This window comes from Lissotriton helveticus, chromosome 10 (assembly GCF_964261635.1).
Source record: "Lissotriton helveticus chromosome 10, aLisHel1.1, whole genome shotgun sequence".
Classification (NCBI taxonomy): domain Eukaryota; kingdom Metazoa; phylum Chordata; class Amphibia; order Caudata; family Salamandridae; genus Lissotriton; species Lissotriton helveticus.
The window spans coordinates 63,982,574-64,000,852 of NC_136071.1; the positions used below are offsets into that span (position 1 = coordinate 63,982,574).

Here is an 18,279-nt window from a genome sequence, read left to right on the forward strand (position 1 = left end):
ATTATATATAGAAAAACAAACAAATGTGTGCTATTAGAAGCTTTAGAGTTGGTAAAAATGTTGTGCCATAATTTATCTCATTCTTTAATAGAAAGATTTAACGAGAGATCAAGTTCCCAAGCCAATTCATTCGATGTTTTTGGTCTTTCTGAATTGGAAGAAATAAGGAGTTTATATATAAGAGAGGCTTTCACATTCAAATCAGGAGGGATATTATACAAAGGAGTCATAGCAGAGAATGGCGTAAAATATTAAAAGGAATAACAGAGTTATGAGAAAGAAGTTGATGGACATAAATAATATTCATAATGACTGATATTTAAAGTTAGTTTTTTCTTCTTCATACTATGGGTTTGGTCATTTAGATTTCAGAAGTGCATTTCGAGGTTGCCCATATTTCTTCTCAGCATCTTTAGTTTGCTGTCTTTCTACTTTGCTTAAAAAGGTGGCACAGTTGGTTCATATGTTACCTTAGCTAAACTGCATTTTTGTGCTGAGGCTGTTCAAGGAAGCTCATAACTATGTACAGGTCTCTTTTTGTGGATTTATTATCATTCATTTCTATAACTGTGTCCTAGAACCTTGCCTGACATAAGGGCTTTCCACACTGTCAGTTTGACATGTTATTGTTGAGTCTTGTTTTATATAGTCATAAGGAGGTAGCAAAACAGTTCTTTGGATGCTGTAGAAAGTTAGTATTTTCATGTGATGCTTAATTTTTCATTTTCTTTGCTTGTCCTTTAGGCGAACACAGTTAATTATTTCTGAAATAACCACTGTTGGCACAGTTGGCTCTTTCCAGTGTCTTTGTGCTTAGTAATTTGGCATGTGGTACATGTTGTCTTTATATTTCAGTATATCATTGGACTTTACTTGGTGCATGTGGTCTAGCTAATGGTATAGCTAAACTTAACTTTGTGTTAGTTTCCAAAGTATAAAAGGCTCCAATGTCAAAATTCCTCTACATATCTGGCCTTACAATGACAGTAAAGAAAATATTGCTACCAAGTACAGAGGGAAGATTTGCTCTTCACCACCATCAAATGCCTGTTAATAAGGAAATACCTACTTTTCCCAAGAAATTTCCTTAAAGACCCCTATATCACTTTGCTTTTACTGTCCACAACCCATCTACCTCTCCTAACACTTAATGACGTTATACTTGTCGTTAGCCTTGTTCAACAGTTCTCTGCCTTTTGGCTAGTTTCATGCTAAATAAATGCTAGATACATACATATGAAATACGATGGAGATGACAGCCTTTCTATTTAACTACTGCCCAACGTTATTCTCATGGGGACTAAAGCTTTTTCATAGATATCTCTTTCCTATCTTTTTTGTAGTTCTTGCATGACTCTGTCTGCTAGTCCAACATGCTCATATTGGTGTTGACAACAGGTATGTTTATAACTAAGCTTTTTGTGCCTCTTAAGATATCAATGAGGGCAATGCTCAGTAGGAGATGCAAAGCAGAAGCAAATGCTGACAGGTAAGAGAATAATTCACTCTCACATGCTAATACATATCATTTGTTTTAATCTCTCTGTTGCCTCCAGACTGTGGAAAATGATAGTGGATTGTCAACAAGTTCCATATCTTGGAATGGTTCTGATTATCATTACCCACTTGTGGGGACCGTCATATGCTGCGGCCGCCATGGACGGAACAACTCGCTGTGGGCTTTTCACACCGAACATGGAACCTTATTCCAAGGAAGGGGATGTGATCTTCGGCATTCTGGCAGCAGTTCACCTGGAGAACATCATCCCTTCTAACAACTTCTTCTTCAGAGAGACTCCTGCTCCCGGCTACTGTCTAAAGTAATTAGACCTTTCTAACTGTGGGAAAACTGCGAAGATGATTGGGGTGACTGAGTTGTTGGAACTGGTAAAAGTGTCTTGATAAAACTCTCCTTCGAGTGCAATTGTTTTTGGACATATAGATGGTATGACTAAAATAGCCTGCCTACTAGAAGGCAGCAGCAGTGGGTGGATGATGTTGGCTCTATTTCTCCTATTTCCAATGGCCCACAAGGAGATTAACGGAGATCCCTGAAGCCTCTTCTGTGTGGCAGGGCAACCCTCAGGGTATCCTGAACACCCTCAGTGGGCCCCCAACCATTCAGGGCCCCTGTTCAGCACAAAGCCAAACAATACCTGGGAGATATGTGAGACTCAGTAGCCCCACATCACATTCCGTAGGGAGGTCCCATCATTTTACATTACACCACTGTGCCCACCACATCTAGTTATCCAATCTGGAACAGATGTTTATATTGAAAGGGTTCCTGCTAGAAAGAGGGAGTGGTTTCCAAAAGTGAAAAAACACAACAAACCTGGAGTCTGCAAAAGCTGTCATGGCAGTTGGCAAAGGAAAAATAGTGCTGGAAGGCCACTTTTTAAGAGAGCATAAATTCTGATTCTCTAAAGCTGGCTCCCCTTTGCCATCCAGCTAAAGGTTTGAAAGGTGAAGCCAGCCGAGGAAGCCTCACCTTCTGAAACTCACTGGTCCCTTTGGGACAGATGTATGGTGGAAAACTGTGTACGAGGTTTCCTCTGGGCCAAATATTTTGCGACTAGCAAAATAGTGTTTTGTGACTTGCTATTAGGAAGGGGTGTTCCATTCCTAATAGTGACTCACAAGCCATGTACGAATGTTTTGCTACAGCAATTTTGGTTGCAAAACACTTGGGCAAGAAACCTAAGACAGATTCCCCTGGACGACCTGGAAGAAAGGATAAGGTCACTCCTTCCCACCACCTCATGCAACCTTTCTACAATCACACTGCAATGCAACAATGACTTCCATTCGTGGCAAAATAACGCCCTTGAAACAGTCAGGTAAACTCCATCGAGATCTTGGTTCAACACTGACCTAAACTCTGAAAGAAGACAACTAAGAACCACAGAAAGAGTCTGGAAGAACAACCCGTTCTTAATCCACCTTGAGCAACTTAAATCTGAACAAAGGAAATATAAAAAACACATTAAGAATGAAAAAAACTCCTTCTTCTGTGGTGCAATAAACAATGCCAAAAATCTGCACAAATAACTCTTTAATCTCATTAGACAACAAACATCCAAGCCCCCATCTTCCTCTGTGCAGGCTTCCAAAGACCTATGCGATAACTTTGCCACTTTCTTTAATGATAACATCAACAAGATTGAGCTCTCCTTGGATGTTAACCGTTGTTCAACCAACAAAAGACCGCCCCCTTACAAAGAAGGCAACAACCCACCCCTGCACCACCAAACAACTGGAAAGCCGTTATTCCCATGTCCAAAGCAGAGATCATTAAAATGATGACCAGTGCCAAACCCTCATCACACTCCTTGGACCCCATCTTTGCCCCACTGGCTAAGAAGCTCAAACTCTCCCTTGCCCCACTCTGGACCAAGATTATAAATAGCTCCCTGAGAACCAGGGTCATGCCAGACTGTCTTAAAATTAGCCAAGTCATGCCACTCCAATCTCTCATTCTTATCCAAAATCCTGAAAAGATGTGTTCTCTAGCAACTTACCCAACACATTGACAGCAACAACCTTCTAGACCCTCAACAATCGGGCTTCACAAATGATTGCAGCACAGACCCATCAATCCTGAACATCATAGATGATATCCACAAATCACTAGACAAGGACCGATGCTGTCTACTCATACTCCTGGATCTATCGGCAGCCTTTGACATGGTAGACCACAAACTGCTCATCAATGTACTTCGAGAAATGGTTGGAGCAGAAGAGGTGGTCCTGCAGTGGTTTACCTCCTTCTTCCAAACCACACCCAAAGAATAAAAATTAAAAACTGCACGTCTGACCTACTCCCCATAAGCAGGGGTGCCCCGCAAGGATCAGTTCTCTCCCCGTCACTGTTCAACATCTTCATGGAACCCCTCACCACCACACTCAAAAAAAACAACATCCCCTTCCCCTAGATTGGGATTGGCAATGGAGCATTTGCCTAGTTTTGACAGCCATCTCTCAACCGTCAATCACAAAAGGAAGCCCAGAATTATTATTATGGGCAGGGCAATAGTCTGTGAAACAATCAGCATAAGTCACACTTGGCCACAACCTTACAGCATATGAAATGCCATAATAAAAAAAAATCTGAAAGGTCAACATGTTGTATAGGCAATAAGATGATTGAGAGATGAATAAGTTCCCATGAACACAAATGTGTTCAATATTTTACTAAGAATTTTGATAATAATTATTTCCACAATGATTAGTCAACATTAGACATTGGAAAGTTATTTAGAGGAGATAAAATATGTATTTATTTGAAGAATGAATTCTCTTGTATGGTCAGAAACATCGAGGTTTACAATCTAGAGTCAGAATGTACTTGGAGTAAACCCCTGATTCTGTAAGCAGTTTCTGTAGTCTGTAACATTACAGAATCTATAAAAATATTTACCTAAGACAGAGGCTATGTAAAATCAAGATAAAAATGAAATGCAGGAGATTGTAGATTAAGGTTGAGTAAGTTTCTTCCAGAGAACATAAGATCCCATCCATCAGGTATCAGGAGCTAGATGCAACTGACTCTCAACACTCCTGAGAATTCCATCTCCATGGAGCTACTCAAAGATAAACGTGTAAGTGCATGGAGATCGAGGAAATATTTAAGAAGAAACACAACTATATAAATACATAATAAATACAATGAGTAAGCACATTGTTACACACCTTCCCCCCATATAACCCATGGAGAACAAGATGAATAACAACATAAACAAAAAATTTTAAATCTTAAAGACATTCCCTAACATAGGGCCCTATTAGGATGGCGGACGGAGCTGCGTCCGTCCACCACCCCAGAGGTGGAGGGACCGTCCACAGGGGCAGCAGCGGTCCCTCCGTGCGAATTAGGATGTGACCGCCACCCTGGCGGTCATATCCTGTATTTTTAACATTGCGGCGGGTGCTGCTTGAAGCAGCGCCCGCCGCAATGTTAAAACTGCATGCAGTGCATTTGCATGCACAAAGCGGCAGGCACCGCGTGGTGCCTGTCGCTTTGTGCATGCAAATACAGGGGGGTACCATAGGTACCCCCCATGTGCACCCCCACCCCCCCTTCACCCTGGGGGCCCGCAACGGGCCCCCAAAGAAAATACCGTATGCCTTTTTGTGGCAGCATTGCCGCCACGGAAAGGCATATCCCAATGCAAATCTTAATATGGTGGCGGTGTCTGATAGACACCGCCACCATATTAGAGCTTTTCCACCGCGGTCTCGCAGTGGAAAAGCAGCGGACGGTCTCCACGTCCGCGGATGACCCCCCTGCCATCCTAATCTGGCGGGGGTCATTTCTCACAACGCAGAGGTGAATCCGCATCCTCTGGGCCGGCGGTGGCTTCCGCCGGCCCAGAGGATGCGGATTCACCGCAATCCTAATCGGGCACTTAGTCTCTGAACCTTGAAGCAGGCTTTTTAACTCTTTCACTTCTAACCTTTAAAGAATTAGAAGGACACGTAGTGGAACAAGAGGTAGAATTAGACAGTGGTACAGTATGTTCTTTGTCCACCAAATGATTTTTTTAAGATAACCACCCTATTAAGGTTCCAGATGCAGGAATCCTCTGTTTTAATTGCATTAGTTAAACGCATTACAACTCTATGAGGTTTTTGGAAAATACCTTACGTTTTACGTCCAAAAGGTGCTCTAATCATGACCAAATCACCTACATTAACTTGAGTGTTCTTGACCACTTTCCTAACATCAAATCTTAACTTACGTTCTTCAATTTTATTAGGTTCTTTTTTCCTCCATAGGGCTTGTGAGGATTTATTGTTTCCTTGTTTAGATACAATATCATTCACCCAGAAAGGTGTTATGAGAGTATTGGGATGTCTACTTTTGAGTAACACAAACGGTGTGCAACCAGTTGTTGCATGGGGAGTGATTCTATACATTTCCACAATCTTATTAACTCCCTCGTTCCAATCCAAATTACTCTGTTTAGATATGGAAATAGATTCCTTGAGAACACAAACAAAGCGTTCTACCATTCCGTTACTTTCTGGGTGATACTGGGAACAACGTTTGTGTTTAATGGAATATTTATCCAAGAATTTCTCCATTTCTTTAGACACAAATTGTACAACATTATCCATTGACAGATAGCCAGGGAGACCTTCTTGTGTGAAAATTTCCATAAGGAAGTTGATAACGTGTTTAGTATCAATGTACTTTGTAATCTTGATCTCTGGCCACCTAGAGTACAAGTCTATAGGAACAAAACGATATGCTTCACCATCCTTGCATTTCACAGGACCTAGAATGTCAAGTGCCAATTCTTCCCAGGGACTTTTCAGTCATTCTCTAATGGCCATTGGTTGGACTCTGAGCTTGAGACATTTTTCACTTAATGTACAGGGAATGCATTATCTTACTAACCTTTCTATTTCTAGATCCATCCCAGGCCACCAATAATTAAGTCTGACTCTTTCTTTGGTTTTGGATACTCCTTGATGACCCTGATGAGCTATCTCAACTAACTCTTTGCAGAAACTCCTGGGGGGAATTAATCTTGTCCCTCGAAAGATCAACCCACCAGACTCAGACACTTCATGTCTAACATTCCAATATTTTTCTGAAATACCTTGACCCTTTCTATTCCATTCAATTTTGATAAGGGAAAACAATTCCAGAAGTTCATCATCAGTTTCACACTCCTCATGCCATTTATTCTGTTTTATACCATCACTCTCAATGGCACACACCCATTCCATCTTCTCTTGTTCCTCCTGACTAACATTCTCATCATTAGTAAGCATGGGCGGATTTTGCGGATCCACGATTCACGAATTTGCGAATTCACGGATCGTGGATCCGCAAAATCCGCGGATTTAGCGGATCGGCGGATTTGGGGGCGGGGCTTCCTCGAGTGTGTGGGCGGGGCCAAACGGACGGGGCTTCCATGCGAGCGCACATGCCTCTTGTGTGTATAAAAGGTCAGAGACCGATCAGAGCAGCAGATTAAGAGACAGAAGCCCCTGGTCACAGGAACAGCACGGGGATTGCGCTCGTGAAAGTCAAAGATGCAAATGCCTCTGGCCAGCATCACAGCGTATTTTCGATGGTATATTTGGGAAGAAGGCACATCTGCCCAGCCTCCCAACGCTCACGATTTTTTTGGGGCTGATGAATGAGTCACTGCATTTGCGCTTCAACTAGTTCCAGCGACCAAGTGTGTGTTACTAATGCAATCGCGCCGAAGTGCGCAGGGGTCCCTTGAGTGAAATGTCCATCATAGTGGGTAAATGGCGGGAAGACGGTGCACACCTCGAGTGTGTGGGCGGGGCCAAACGGACGGGGCTTCCATGCGAGCGCACATGCCTCTTGTGTGTATAAAAGGTCAGAGACCAGCATCCCAGCGGATTTTCGATGGTATATTTGGGAACAAGGCACACCTGCCCAGCCTCCACAACGCTCACGATTATTTTTTGGCTGATGAATGAGTCACTGAATTTAAGCTTCAACTAGGGCACATGCGTTATTGATATCTGCAAGTGTTTCCTGTTGAGGTTTATTTTTTGTGCCAGGACTGTCGTGCCAGAATGAACCCTGCCCTTCATATTTATTCAAGAAGACACACCATGTAAATAATTTACGATGGCGCCGGCAAGCTGCCAGCGCCATCCTGCAAAAGTTACTTAATTAGCTTCAACAGGAAGCTCCAACTGATGCAATAAAGCAGGCGCTCCAGCCCCTGCTTTATCTTATCTGTTAGAGCTTCCTGTCGAAGCTAATTAAGTAACCATTTGAGGATGGCGCTGGCAGCTTGCCGGCGCCATCGTAAATTATGCAGGCTTGAACTTTTGACCGCAAAATCCGCTCCGATCGCGGATTGCGGATTCTCGGTAAATTCGCGAGAGTTCGCGGATCGCGGATTTACCGAAAATCCGCAAAATCCGCGATCGGAGCGGATTTTGCGCTCATGCTTAGGTGTTACTAACCTTGATAACGTATCAGCAATGCAGTTACGTGCTCCAGGTAAGTATTCCACATTAAAGTCATAACCTTGGAAATCTACCACCCACCTTGAGATTCTACTTGAGATGGCATCTAATCCAATTTTATTAAAAACGTCAACCAGGGGTTTGTGGTCAGTGCGAACAACAAACTTAGTATGCCAAAGGAGATTCTTGAGTTTCTTGGTTGCCCAGTATACAGCTAGTGCCTCCATTTCTATTACTGAATACCGAAATTCCGCTCCCCTGAGGCTCCTAGAAAGAAAAAGTATAACATAGGTGGGGTTGTCACTCTCTTGTTGCAACACTGCTCCTAACCTTTTCATACTTGCATCAGTACTAAGAAAAAATTTAACTGCAGGATCAAAGCTTCTTAACTTTGGTGCCTCTTTAAGCAACGCTTTTATCTTTACAAACTCAGCCTCACATTGTGCACTCCAAATGAAGTCAACTCCTTTGCACAGGAGTGTTTGCATGTTAATTCACTTTTCAGCAAACCTTTCACAAACTTGCTGTAATATTCAGCCCAGCCTACAAATGTCATAAGATCATCCTTATTAGTGGGAGAGTGGTACAAAAGGGGGTGGTGATGGACGGATCATCTGAACCAATCAAACACTCACACCCAGTCAAAAGATCTGGGTTTGATCCATCACCGTTCTTTAGCCCACTCTGCCACCCCAGTTCAGACATGGCTATATGCAAATCAGTCTGACCCTGTGCCTCATGGGAACAGTCCAGCCCAAACTGCCAAGCCATGCCTTCCCTGGACCAGAAACAAGCTTCCGAGGACCGGTTTCTGGCATTACAGCCGTCTTCAGCCCGGCTTGCTTGAATCTAGTGGCAAAGTGAGCAAGGGACTCACGTCTGAGTATACCCTGCCACACTATTAGTGGGTGAGGCCAAACTTTGTATAGCCGCAATACGTTCACGTTTAGGTTCAACACCCTTACCCGAGATAGTGTGCCCAAGATAGTCAATGAATGCTCTTTTGAACTTACACTAATCAATCCTGACCGTGAGATTATGTTGACTAAACTTTTCTAAGACTTGTCTAAGTCTCAAATCATGTTCCTTATAATCTTCACCATAGATTAAAACATCATCCTGGTAAATCTTAACACCATGTTGTCCCTTTAACACCTTTTCCAATGCCCTCTGAAAAACAGAGGCTGCTGATACCAGCCCAAACGGTAGTGTAATGAACCTAAAAGTTCCAAATGGGATGATAAAGGAAGTAAAGTCACTTGAGTTATCATCCAATTTATTTTGATGGTACGCCAATTTGAGATCAACAGTGGAAAAAACTTCTGCACCCTTAAACAGCATAAGCATGTCCGATATTTTGGGGAGGGGATACCTATCTACAACAACTTGTTGGTTTAGCTTAGTCGATGCAGAGACGAAAACTACCATCAGATTTACGTGCGGCAACGACTGGAGCCAACCATTGTGTCCCTTCAACTTCTTCAATTATCCCTTCTGATTTAAGTTTCTCTAATTGTTCCTTCATTTCTTCTCTGACCGACAAAGGAACACCATGAACTTTGTTAGCAATTGGTACAGCACCAGACACTAATTTGATCTTATGTACGTAATCACATAAACATCCCAATTCTTTTCTGAATACTTCGGGGAAAGAGTTTTTTAGATCTAAAGTAAAGGCATCACTGCAATCCTGTGAACTAACCACCTTTACTTGAAATTTTAACAAAATGGGGGGATCACTATTGGGATCTCACATAATCCCCAAATTTCTCTGGTGCTGCCAGCTTAGAAGGCTGTCCCCTTTATGAGATACATAAACTTTCCCAGAGATATATCTTCCTTTGTATTCGATTAAGCCATTAAAATACCCTGGGAGTTTCATTGGTTCTCCACCATAAGCGTAAGGATTGATGTCGGCTTTTAATAATTTAATATTGTCCCTCAAATGATGCAGGTAAAATTGTTTAGACACAATTGTTATTTTTGCACCAGAATCAAACAAAACATGATTTCCCCAATGTTCAACGATCACTTTATCTATGGGATCTTTCTTGTTGTCACTGGATACTTGAGAAACTATTTGTCCACAGTCAATATCAGTATCCGAACCACTTTCACTTACTTCATACGGGCACACCATACTCACTTTAGCTTTATCTCTCTTTGCCCTGCAAGATGATGTGAAATGACCAACTTTTTTACAAATACAACAGTTTGCCTTCAATGCAGGACATTTTTTATCATTTGCAAAATGATTTGGATTCCCACACCTATAGCATTTGAATTGAGAATTAAAATTTTTAAAGGAGCGAGAAAAGTTCTTTTCTGTGCTAGCTTTAAGACCTTTTTTTACATTTTTACCTTTGAGAGACATTTTCTCTTTGGAGAGTATTTTTACCGTATGTACACTCTCACTCTTGGTTTCATGTTTAGAGACTACTTCTACACATTTTTGTGAATGTTCAATTTGCTTTACAACAGTTATCACTTCCTCTAGTGATGGTTCGTCCTTCTGCCAGTCTCTGACTTTTTGCACATTACACCCCAACATAAATTGGTCTCATATTCTTTCTTCCAACAAAGCCCCAAAGTTACAAGACAACCCCAACTTCCTGAGTGCTATAATATACTTTTCAACTGACTCACCTTAATTTTGCTTTCTGCGACCAAAATGGTAGCGCTCAAGAATTGTGCTTACCTTTGGCAGATAGTGTCTATCCAATTTTAGAATACAAATTTCATATTCATTCAAGTTAGAAGCATCAATTTCAGGTAAATCATCAAAGACTTCCTGTCCCTCTGACCCTAAACAATGTAAGTGAAGCGCAGTTCTCCTCTCTGCACTAAGGTTTGTCTCACACACCTTAGCGTATCTCTCGAATACATTTTTCTGTTTTTGCCACCTGATAGGTGAATCTCCAGGGGTTGCTAGGAAAAAGGGGGGAGTAGCTACATTCTGCATTGTTGTGCACACTAACACTTATCTCAGAATAAGTAAAATAATAAATCTCTTGCAACCTTAGTGCCCTTGTCATAAACAAATGGTAACAAACAATATATTATATATAAGTTCACAGTAATTAACTTATATCAGCATAAGAACTAGTTTGTGATATAATAAACAAAGAAATATATAAGAGGAGTGTTCAGCAAAGTTCAACAACAGACTTAAATATAAATAAGTAGATCATAAATAAGGCAATCTGTTAATGCAAAATGTTTTCAAATCAATTACCAATCATGCAAGTGCTTCATGAAAGTAAACCGTTTGAATATTAAAATATAGAGCTGTGCATAAACTAAAAGTAATAAAAAATAAAATTTATAATATAACTTCATAAACCTTAGTCATGGAATAAGTCTCTGATCTTTGATGCGATGATGCTCACTATCTCCGCTGTAATTGAGAACAAAAGAACAAAAACAAACAAAGGCCGTCACGTACACGTAAAACGTAGACAATCGTGACGAAGTCACATGAAGGACGGCGAGCCTTGAAGAACAATTTGAGGATGCCGACGACGTCACATAAAGGACGGAGAGCCTTGAAGAGCAATTTGAGGATGCCGGTAAACAATAAAGAAGTTCTCATCCGATCTGTGGGCTTGAAAATTCGGCGATGACGGAGGTACCGGAACGAGTGCAGCTACGCCAGCTAGAACACGAGGTGAGTTTCAAATGCGAACACAGTGCGATTGTGAAGCTAAACACTCAACGATGTAAGCAAACCACAGATGTTGGAATTTCACGTGAATAGATGTCAAGATTGGATGAAATAAAGGTTAAAAGTTCAGATTTTATAAATATTCCGGTATAAAGAAGCTTGACAGTTAAGGTGTCAAAATATTCAAAAAGCTCTTTTATGATTGTTGCAAAAGTGTCAAACTCTGCTTTGTCAGTTCGGATTTCAAAGTATGCCCAAATTTACTTTCTGATTGCTGCAAAAGTGGCAAGATTTGCTGCTTGACAATAAAGACAACATCTTCTCGCAACCAACAAATAAAGTTTTAAGTTGACATCCTTTTTGCTTAAACACAAAATTCTGAGTGAAGCAATAACGTTGACACTTCTCCTTTAAGATTAAAAGAAAATAAGACTGCCAAATACAAATCTTCCTTGTTTCAGTGCACGATAGATGCCTCTTAACAGTTTAACAAAACTGTTGCAACTTCATACGAGACAAAACAAAAATAAACAAGTCACTCCTTACCTTGTGAGCTTGTTGCTGAATTCTTATACATACGGTTGTATAGCAGAACACATATTTTAGAAAAACATCATTAGCTCCCATCAAAGCACAAAGGGTGACAGAAAGCCAACATTGAAACCTCCCAACCCTGGAAAAAATATGCAAAGGGTGAGTTATGTGGCGAAAGCTCAAAGTTTCTTAGCAATTTTCTTTTATGTCTCTTAAAGTAAAATTTGAAGAGGCTCACATGAATAGGAGATTACAACTCACATGAAATGTAGATTTGAAAGCGTTGATAAATATCAGCTTTAGATGTTGAGATCTTTTCTTCTTTTTCTCTAGTACAAACGCATGGTAGGTCACTTTCCTTCGTCGCCAGTGTAAAATCAAGATACAAATGAAATGCCGGAGATTGTAGATTAAGGTTGAGTACATTTATTCATACAATCCCATCCATCAGGAGCTAGATGCAACTGACTCTCAACACTCCTGAGTATTCCATCTCTATGGAGCTACACAAAGATAAACTTGTAAGTGCATAGTGATAGAGATAATATTTAAGAAGAAACACAACTATATAAATACATATTAAATACAATGCGTAAGCACATTGTTACAGGCTACTACCCCACACAGTCATTCAGCAATGATTAATTAGATTTTGTCTTGGTTAGTAATGTTGGCCTGTAATTTATGCTCAATGTCTGTCTTGCACAGTTTCAGTTTACAGTTCAGGAGTGGTAGCCTTTAAAGTGCCCTTGGGCCCTCATTATGACATATTAGTGGAGCGGTATTGCCGCGCCAGCACTCTGTCAAACCTTGCGCTCTGGCCCCAGATTACTACTTTTTCGTAGTCTGGCAGGAAGCCGGACTGGCCGTCCCACGGCCGTGTCTTTTTAATGGCAGCGTTGCCATTGAAAAGGCACCACAATGGGATCACACTACAAGGTTCCTGAACGGCATGGACTCAAAAGTCCATTTAATTCAGGAACCTATGTGCATGCACACAGGGGAGCACATGCCATGCCCCCCTGTGTGCATCTACATATGTTTGAGGCACAGGGGGGCCCTGTAGGGCCTCCTTTGTTTCCTCTCCGCTAGGGTTATCATGGCAGTTAAACCATCATGAAAAGCTGGCTGATAGGAAACTCGTAATATGCTTGGCGTGATCGTGGCTGTCCAGTCAAGCATTTTGTGCTTCTGACAGCCGCCCCTTTGCCAGGCAACAGCGATTCTCCACCGGAGCTGGTGGTCCCAGGGTGGTCCGACTGCCCGAGTCATAATCAGGCAGTTGGACATTCCAGTGCAGCAGTAACTGGATCCGCCACTGCCACGCCACCATGAGTCATGAAGATCCCTACTGATAAATTTAACTCTTCTGGAGTGACTTAATATTTTAAAAGTACGAGGATATATATTCCAGTCTGCTGTTTTTTTGGGGGGGAATGACTGGTGGAACTTATGTTTTCCTTAGGCACTTCCTTAAGTCACTTTAAACAGCAATTGTTTACCAGTACACCTTCCTTTATTACCTCCTCAGGACAGGCTAACTGTTGTACCTGTTACTAATGCTCTTGAATGGAAATCTTGCCAAATAAGGAAATGTTTTGTCACTCCAGAGCATGACCGATAACTTCTTCTTGAGGGGGTTATTCTTCCTTGATTTTATCCCAAAATATTCCAGCTGACATGTGCCTCACTCCCTTCTCAAGCCTTTCCTACGGTTTTCAAGTATTGAAAAGAACCTGGAAGTGGAGGTGAGAGTTGTTTCTCTTAAAAATGTACACTCTTCCTCGCTTCCCATGGAAAAGGATATGTTTCACATTGTGTTATATAACACATCTATGAGAAATGTACAAGGTAAAGAAATAACGGTTCGGTGAACAAATTTGGCAATTAAGACATGTACAAGAAGAAACAGCACAAACGCAAGAACCAACCCGTAAGAAATTGCAAACTAGCTATTACTTGTCGATAAAATAGGACAATAAAGAAAGTGTATTAGGTCAATAGGTTTAAATGAATCAATTTTTGACATATAGAGTGACAACTTCAACCAGCGCATTTGCACAGCTAACGGAAATGTAACAGCCATGTTACACCTGTATGCTCTTCTCTCCCCAGGTGTGCAGGGAAATAAGAAATACACATCAGGTGGCTAGGCCCAATGTCTGCACATCTATTGATAGTCATTGGCAATAGTCAAAACATATATTTGCACTTTATGTGCACTTCGTGGTGCTGTCATGCTTCGTACCCAGCCACCTTTGGTGGAATTTTGGCCACACTTTGAGAACAAAGTTTGTGCCCAATATCAATACCACAGATTGCACTCAAGCACACACTAATTCAATCGTAAGATAAGTCTCATGTTTGTAAGTCCAATATCAATTCCAGTCTACACAGATCAAGATGTTCCACAATGTTTTTTCTACTCCAAAAGCAGTTTTATAAACAATGTTGTCCAACAATGCAGCAGCCGACTAATGTTTCGCCCACCTGGACTTTTACAAGCCGTTAGGTATGGTAATATATCCAAAGTAGATTTGAGGTTTTACATAAAATATATTTTTTGCAAAGCGTGAGAAAGGAGTTCCATCTATCTGGGACTTCACACTTTTGATCGCACCATTGCTGGGCTGACTAGGAAAAAGTCTGCAAAGATTCATTGTGTCTCCTTCTGTAGTTTTAAAATAAACAGAGGGATGGCACCACCCTGATAAGTGTGCTGGTCTGTAGTTTTCACAGTCCATGTACACCGAATTGATATTGGACTAACAAACATGAGTCTTATCTTCAGATTGAAGTAGTATGTGCTTGGGCGCAATCTGTGCAGGTAAATAAGTAGGGGATATCACACCGTCCTCTCTTCTTAGCATTTGTAGAAGATAAACCATAACAATGCCAAAAATATAGAAACACGATAAATATCAGCTGGAAATGTGTTTCAAACACTTGAAGCAACAGAGGAGAAATCCTGAGCTTAGAGCTTGAAGGATGAAAATTAAGATCATTCAATATCATGTGTATTGATGCAGAAGTAATCAACTGACCGGCAGTCTACAGATTCTTGACTAATGTGTGGGTTCCTACCAGGTTAGGGCAGTCATGGTCTATTTGCTTTCCAAGGTGCCTTCTTACCTGGCAATGAGGCCAACCATCATAATGAGAAGCATGTGTGTATTTCTGATTATTAATAATTTTATTCTACTTTTGAAAGCCTGTTGCTAGACGTTGATTGGTAGAGACCTTTAGAAGCCCATGTTACTTTTGTACATATATTTCTTCAAATCTATTTTTTCTTTTATATTATTTATATGAGCTTGTGGCTAATTATAATAATCTGTAGCATACAGGTGTTTGTTTTAACTAATTCATTAAATTGTTGACTGACCCAGCCCCCACCTCCTACTACACACTTACCAGAAATGTAAACTGAATCCACAATTGTGTTGATGCATGTTTTTCTTTATGTACAGGATTCATACAGAGTTCTACCAAAGTGTCCTTGCCATGGTCTATGCCATCAATGAAATAAATGGAAGCCCTGATCTCCTACCTAACACCACACTGGGGTTTGAGATTTATGACTCTTGCTACTCAGAGGGGGCAGCTATCCGGGGCACCCTGCAGCAACTGTCAGGAGGGAAGGACACCACGCCTAACTACAGCTGTCATTTGAGGCCCAAGCTGGCTGGTTTTATTGGAGATGGTCTGTCCTCAGGAGCTCTTCCTATGGCTAGAATACTTGGGATCAGCAGGTTTCCCCAGGTATGCTATGGGACTTTCATGTTCCAACTACTGTTCATTTTACATCACTCTCCATGCAACATGGTAATCAACTGGCTTTTCCCAGATGCCCTTGTTCCTCCAAATCTACTTCCCACTGCCCCACCCTTGACATTGACTTTGCCCCTCTTGACATTGGCATTGCAATCTGTTGCCCTGATAGCCTGTTATTACCTATCCTGGATTGCTGTTCTGTTTTATTGTTTTATTCAGTTTATTACAAGCTTATGCATTTACTACTTTGGTTTAAAATTGCAAGATATGACTGTCATTGTTATTTGTGCAAGCACAGGGAGAACTATGCATTTTCTAGCATTTATGTGACAAATAACTGGCCTTGAATTGTAAGCTTTTACCCCAACTGTGATCTACACCGATCACAGCATTTATAACATGTTCTATAAAAGCATTGCATTCCACTGCACACAAAGTGAGAGCTAACGTTTATTTAAGTTGTCATATCCTGTATTTTTAAAAGCTTGTTTTTTCCCAGTCGTTCCTGTCATTTTTTTGTTTGTTAACTGTGCCATATCAACACATTTACAATATGTGGTTCTCTACTGTTCTGCTAAATCCATAGTGTGCCTCTTCCTTTAACAAGTAGGCCCTATTTGTGGTAATTAATTGCAACATAATGCCCCCATGTAGTAGCCCCTAATGCAGCTGCCTACTGTTTCTTCAGGGTTGTGGTGTGTTGGCCTTTTGCTTTTGCGAAAAACAAGTCTCGTCAAAGTCAACAGGTCTTGCCATTTCAAATGTTTGCTATTGTGGTTGTACTTCATATGTTCCTCTCCTAATGCTGCATTTATCAGTTGGTGTGCCTAGTGTCCATGGTGTGAAGTAGCCAAGCCTACAAATACCAGAATGCATTAGCTGGTGAATCATGAGGGTTAGAGTTGAAATACAGTTAAATCAAATATGTTTGAAATGACCATCTGTTGCATGGTATCCCACTAGCTTTTTACCTTCTCTTTCTAAATCCATCTTTGGTGGCAATATAATTATGCACACTTTACCCTTGCCAACAAGTGAAAAAGTGCTTGAAAGGAACGCCATATGACAGCTCGTCGGAGGCCTTCTATCTGCCATCAGAGATTTTCGTCCAACTGCTGTAGTACAATACTGGCAGAGGTAGGGACACCCGTGGGGGAATACTGCTCTGCTTCCAATGGGATAACAGACCCAGTCGGGCTGGTAGTCTGAAATGTAATCCACAAATGGCCATGGAGCCAACCTCGGCACCAGCGTTGGGAACACAATTTCACTTTCCCCCTGCCATTTCATGGTGGTCTGCCTGCCGTGATAAGGGAGGCAGAAAGTGACTTTAAGGGGCCCCTAGCCCTCCACTTTGGAGCCTGGGGACTACCACCGGTGTCTCCCCCAGCATCCCTGCACCACGTGGCAGGGTACCTGCCACACAGTGCAGGGATGTTTAAACTCTGCTTTTTTGTACATTGCAGCTTGTGCTGCGAGTGGCAATGGAAAAAATAAAGGATCCAACTGTAAATACAGTGGTCAGATCATAATCTGGGAAGCAGGACCTCTGACTCCTTGTGCCCGCTTCTGCAGGTGGGGTCCCACATCCTCTATCATGCGGGTCCGACCGGCATCGTAATCCACATTTTCCGTGCTGTGGTTTTTCCGAAGACGGATTGGGACGAGTCAAGAGTGTTGTGCTCTTCAATGAAGGTTGCGAGTTGGTTGTTGATGACTTTCTTGATGACTTTCGCTGGGAACGGGGGCAGGGAGATGGGTCTGTAGTTCTTGAGGTTGGTGGGGTCGCCGAGAGTTTCTTCAGGAGGGGGTTGATGTAAGCATGCTACCAGACTTAGGGGAAGGGGCTGTTCGTGAGGGAGCGGTTGATGGTGTAGCGAAGCATGGGGGCGATAGTGTTGGTGGCTCTGTTGAAGATGTGGTGCGGGCAGGGGAGTGGATTGACTTCATCGTCTTCAGTGTGTCTTCGGTGGTGAGGGCTGTCCAGCTGTCAATCATTGGCTTTAAGGTGTTGGGTGAATGGTGAGGGGTCTGTGTGTTGGCTGTCTTTGTCGGAATTTTCGTAAATGTTCTTGATTTTTTGGTGGAAGAAGGTACTGAGTTTGTCACAGAGGTCTTGTGAGGGAGGGATGCCTGTAGACTCGCTGACGGGTTGGGCAAACTCCTTGATGATGCTGAATAGTACTTTTCTGTAGTGCGCGTGTGTGGAGATTCTGTCTTGGATCACTTTCTTTCTTGTATTCTGATAAGTTGGTGGTGGGCATTGGTGGCGGCTCTGAAGTTGTTGTGGGCTTCTGTAGATCTGAAGTTCCTCTAGGCTTTTTCTAGGCAGCGGCATG

General features: G+C 41.9%; 1 protein-coding gene across 1 annotated transcript in view; it reads left to right on the top strand.

Moving 5' to 3' along the window:
* Positions 1-18,279, top strand: part of LOC144783912 (extracellular calcium-sensing receptor-like) — an 80,775-nt gene that overhangs the window by 24,785 nt on the left and 37,711 nt on the right. Inside the window, 3 exon segments of the mRNA XM_078662651.1 lie at positions 1,434-1,489; positions 1,557-1,820; positions 15,637-15,928. Coding sequence (XP_078518777.1) covers positions 1,434-1,489; positions 1,557-1,820; positions 15,637-15,928 — 612 coding nt within the window.